The sequence below is a fragment of the Astatotilapia calliptera genome, chromosome 23 (genome assembly GCF_900246225.1).
Source record: "Astatotilapia calliptera chromosome 23, fAstCal1.2, whole genome shotgun sequence".
NCBI classification, from domain to species: Eukaryota; Metazoa; Chordata; class Actinopteri; order Cichliformes; family Cichlidae; genus Astatotilapia; species Astatotilapia calliptera.
In genome coordinates, this window is record NC_039323.1 from 33,721,218 (window position 1) to 33,726,388 (window position 5,171).

Below are 5,171 nucleotides of genomic sequence, written 5' to 3' on the forward strand. Positions count from 1 at the left end.
ATAATACATTACTACTGAGTAATGACACCAACACTGATCATAACAAAGAGGTGATCAGTGCACAAACATTTGACCACACAGCATGCAACTAATTTGCATGAATGTAATGTCTTTGATACTGTAAGGGTCCTGGGTTTTTTGACCAAGTGTTTTGAGTTTCCTGTGTTTTTTGTCACTCTGTATTGTGAATTATGTTCTCATTGTTGGTCTTTGGTTACTCCCTTGAGTCTAGTTTCTTGTGTTCCACACAACAAAATACAGTATTTCCTTCTGTGTATTATTTATCATCTCTAGTCTTTTGGTTTTGGTTCTGCCTTATGGTTATGTCTCTGTGTTTCTTAGTTGCTCTGTCTCCACCATGTCAAGTTCACGTCTCAGTGTTATACTTCCTGTTTTACTTTGAATGTCTGTGTCTCATGTGAGTGTATCCTGCTTTGCTTCCTTGTCTCGTCAGTTCTGATTTCTCCCAGCTGTGCCCTCCTTCTGTGTCTCATTCCCTCGTTATTCCCCAGTGTATTTAAGCCCTGTGTTTCGCTGTATCAGTGTTGCGTTGTCCCTCAAGGTGTGTGCTCCCTTGTGTGCCTCTCTTTAAAGTTTAGTTTGTATTTTCCCAGTTTAGCTTTGTATTGTTATTTGTGTCCCACCATGCCAGCAATAAAGCTGTGATTTTGTGTCCAACTCCTGCCTGCCACACAGCGATTCTTGACAGAACGATGCGACCAGACATGGACCCAGCGGCACTCAACCCGTCAGAAGACCTTCGCCAGGACATTATTTACTCCGTGGAGAAACTCCTTGAACTGTGGCTTGAACATGAGGGGAGGGAGTTTCATCGCGCTGTGGAAGCAAAGCTACAGCGGTTAATTTCCGGTCTTCCTTGGTACTAGGTGCGCTCCACCCGCTTGAACAGGATCTTATCCTAAACGAACTCCCCCCTCATCCCCCAGCTGCTACTGCTCACCTGCCCGACTCGCCAGATGTGGAGCAGGCCGGCCCATCGGAGCCGTCATCAAAAGGGAAGCGGTGATCACCGCCGACGCCCATTGCCACAGCTGGACCCCAAGACTTTTGAGTTGCCGGCTGTGGTGAGTGAAAGAGAAAATAACCAAGAATTTTCTGACTTAGGAACTGTTTATTCCGGGGCCGTGTTTTTGAGTCAGCTGCCCAGCCACAAGCTCAGTTAGCTGCCCAGCCACAAGCTCCATTTTCACCTCAGCTATCGCTTCAGCCATTAACTCAGCCTGCTATTCAGCCTCCTGTATTGCCATTAGCCCAGTCTGCTAATCAGTGTTCTGCTCATCCTTTAGTTCGGCCACTTGTGCAATACTTTTCTCATTTGCCTGTTCAGTTCCGAGTTCGGTCAGCCTGCACCTGAACCATTAGCTGCGCAGTCCCCTGGTCAGCTACAGATTCAGCCAGGGGTCCCAATACAATGTGGCCCTGCTTGACTTTGGCTCTCGGAGGAGGCGGACGCACTTTTTCTCCTCTCCCTTATCTTCCCTGCTCATGTCCTTGTCTAGTCTCGTGTTTTTTGTATTACTTTCCCTGGAACACTCTCTCACAGTCTGTTTCTAAAACCTAAAGAGAATTATGGATTTGATCAACTGGTCTCTGAATGCTATTGACACCCTTTTCTCAACGAGAAGTCTGGGCTCGGGAGAGCCCGAGTGCCCTGGAGGGACTTTCCCTGCCGGATACACGATGGACAGGTGGCAGAAATGGAGGGTCGTGTGCCTGGCGGGACTGTCGATTGAAGACGCTGAAGATATCTACCTATTCGGAACCATGATAACAGGGTTCTTGCCGATCGGAACTGGCTTGGCCCTGGCTTATCGGAGAATTAAGACAGCGGAACCGGCTGTTCAACCCCCACTGGAATTGAAACGATGGGACGAGGCGCGACTTCTCAGAACGGGCTCATTGAAAGCAGCATGGTTAAGACCTTGGAGACGCTTACAGCTGCCGTGAATACTCAGAATAACACCTCTGAACGTATATTGGGATACATCAGGGAGAGGCCTGCTCAAAATAAACCCTTTGAGCGAAAGTTGGATTACATCGTAGAACAGCTCACTGCAGTCGTGAGGTCTCAGAATCAGCTATCTGAGCTAAAGAATGACAACACCAGCAAGTTTGATACCATCATGGGGAAGCTCGCAGTTCTCCAACGGGAGATTGAGAGACCAGTGTCGGAGTGTTAAAGAACAGCTTTGAAATTCTCATGAGTTGTTGCAAAAGAAAAATTACCATCATAATCCGGCTACCCCTTCGGCGCCAGCTGTGGGCTCAAGGCTGGAGCCGAACAAAAACACCCTGATAACGACTGTGTTGAGTCTGTTCCTTCCCATTCCATGCAAGGCCACCTGGGTTGGCGTGAAGACTGTTTACTTAGCCTGGCAGGGCGAAGGACACTGTCTCAGCTGAACTATGGACACGCACACACATACATATACTGATACTGATAAGCACTCACTGACGCATCACCCTCCCTACCCCGGATCCAACGCCACCTCCAACGCTTACCTCCCCTTTGATGTGGACATCGGGTCAGCTGGAGGCGCAGTCGAAGATTGCAGCGGTCCCAGATCAGATGTACACACTGGAACACTTTCCCATGTTGCTTGTCTGTGTTTATTGTGCTATGGTGTATTGATATCTGTGCATTCCTGTATTGTCCTTTGGTGTTACACATTTCGATGTTTCTTTTTCCTCGCTACCTGACCTGTCTCCCCAATGTGATGTTTGTGTATTGTATGTACGGTCGGCAAGGTCTGTGATCTCGGTTGTGGGCAAAAGACCTGCAACTGACAAATAAAGGCTATCTTGTCTCTCATCAGCTCCTGCTGGAAGCTCGGGTGAGCCCATTCAGCACTCCACGGCTCCCATGCTGCCGCCTGCCTCATCCGCTGGGGGTTCTGGAGAGCCCGGCCAGCACTTCTTCGTGTCCGCTGGAGGGTCCGAGGGGCCCACTCAGCGGATCTATCCAGCCTGCAGCGCCTCCGCCTCTGGCTTCCATGCCGTCGCCTGCCTCGCCTGGTCCTGCGGTTGCTATGCCACTCTCCAAGGTACATCCAGCGCCTCAACATCACTGGCCACTTTCCAGGCCACTGGCTGGGCATCATCACCTCCTGCTCAGTCGCCACAGCTGCCTTCCGTGCGGCCGGCCTCCGGATCTCCTTTGCCTGCGACACTGTCTTCTCTGGACCAGCTCTGTCACCTATGCCACCACCTGCCGGGTCGACCTCCGGACCTTTTGAATTATGAACTGTTGTGCCATCGCCCGCCGGGCCAGCCCCCTGAACTGCCCTGTTTTGAACTTTTGTGCCATCCCCTGGGGCGACTTCCTGAACTGAACTGCTTTAGACCTCTGTCTTCCTGTCCTCCGGGTCGGTCTCCTGAACTGTTTTCAAACTGTGACACAAGCTCCTGTGTTTCTTGTGGACTTCTCATTTTTGATCTCTTGGTGCTCCTGTTTTGTTCCGAACAAAGACACTGACACTCTCTGTGTCAGTGTCGCGTCGTCCCTCAAGCTGTGTGTTCCCTTGTGTGCCTCTCTGTAAAGTTTAGTTTATATTTTCCTAGTTTAGTTTTTGTATTGTTATTTGTGTCCCACCACGCCAGCAATAAAGCTTTGATTTTGTGTTCACCCCTCGTGTCTGAGAGCCTGCATTTTAGGTCCAACTCCTGCCTGCCACACAGCAATTCTTGACAGATACGCTGTGTAGCGATGATGGTGACTCTCAAATCGGATAAAGAACACACTCAGAATCAATAAGAGAATAGATAAGGAATCAAATTGTTAATTGATAAAGATAAAGGAATCAGATTCGTTACATTCGTATCAATTCCCATCCCTATTAATTCATGACATCAGTAGGGTGTGGTTTAACAAGTTTCTCATATAAAACAAACTCCCCCCCAGCAGAAAATGTATATTGCACTTAAAACTTGCTGTAAATAAAAGATGTCTTGAAAAGAAAGCACTTACACTGAAGACATAACGTTTTTGGGAGCAGCTTGTTTCTGGAATCACCACAGTCACACAATACTCTGTCTTAAGCGATGATGGTGAATCTCAAATCGGATAAAGAACACACTCAGAATCAATAAGAGAATAGATAAGGAATCAAATTGTTAATTGATAAATGAATGTATGAAACTTAATCTGAGATCAGTATCTTCCATTTCCTGAATATTTGCCAGTTCAGCATATAGCCAAAACAAAAAGCGACTTTAACCCTAGATGATCCGATGGTGACTGGGTGGTTAACGATGACTCAGTCTGGTAATATTATCAAATCAACCTCTACTGTTCTTGATTAAAATTATTTTACGATCTGACTTTGATGAGCAAACTAAAGGCTGCTTGTAACTGTGATCAATATTGCTTTTTTCATGCAACATACCACTACAGATTCGTTTGCAAATGCAACAACATTTTCCTAATTGTCCACCTCATTATGTATCAGCAAAATCATAGTTGTGTCCTTGTGCAGTCAGATATATCAAATGATGTCACTTTCAAGGTCCATGGTTATTTTTATAGCCATTACATCCCACCGGTAGAAGATGCCTAAACATTTTGGATCATGTCTTACCTCATAAAGTATTCACAACCTAATGAAGCAAGAATTCATAGATAACCCATTTCAAGTTGTGAAAGGCTCAGAAGAACTTTTAGAGTAAGGTTTTATGTCACACAGACACACTTTGGAAAGAAAAAAAGAAAGATATTTTCTTCAGAAAATTCAAAGAAAAGTTGAAATACCGTTAATATTTGATGAGCAAGATCAAACATACACTGACATCATCAAACTCAGGTTTCAGAGGGTCTGGGAGTGGAATGAGCTGTACAGATGACCTGACATCAGATCTGCAAGATACAGTCATAGTATGGAGGGGCTCAAGGAAATCTCTGAGGGTACAAGTCAAAAAGTATAAGAAAAAGGAGTATCAAATTCGTATTACGATAAAACTCAGAAAGTTCCTTAAAAACTACAAATATGTGAACTGTTTTAAATCCATCCGTCCATCTATCACTTTTTAATGAGGTCAGTTTATGTGGAAGTAATCTTTGTGATCCAAGTACTCAGGCTTGAGACTGGTCTACACACTCTATTGAGACAGGTCTACACACTCTATTTCAGACAGATTTTTTTCTACTGTTGGCT

At 45.9% G+C, this 5,171-nt stretch overlaps 1 protein-coding gene across 1 annotated transcript; it reads left to right on the forward strand.

Moving 5' to 3' along the window:
• Positions 1-562: 562 nt before the first annotated feature.
• LOC113016697 (RNA-binding protein 33-like) lies at positions 563-3,646 on the forward strand. The gene is made up of 2 exons (XM_026159732.1): positions 563-1,085; positions 2,838-3,646. Exons 1-2 carry the CDS (start codon positions 978-980, stop codon positions 3,255-3,257), a joined length of 528 nt encoding a protein of 175 aa, XP_026015517.1. The 5' UTR covers positions 563-977; the 3' UTR covers positions 3,258-3,646.
• The last annotated feature ends 1,525 nt before the right edge of the window (positions 3,647-5,171 follow it).

Bases quoted from the DNA above. Each gene is read 5' to 3' on its own strand.
- LOC113016697 (XM_026159732.1), top strand. From the start codon at position 978: ATGTGGAGCAGGCCGGCCCATCGGAGCCGTCATCAAAAGGGAAGCGGT. The intron at 1,086-2,837 runs GTGAGTGAAAGA...GTCTCTCATCAG, and splicing joins CTTTTGAGTTGCCGGCTGTG to CTCCTGCTGGAAGCTCGGGT.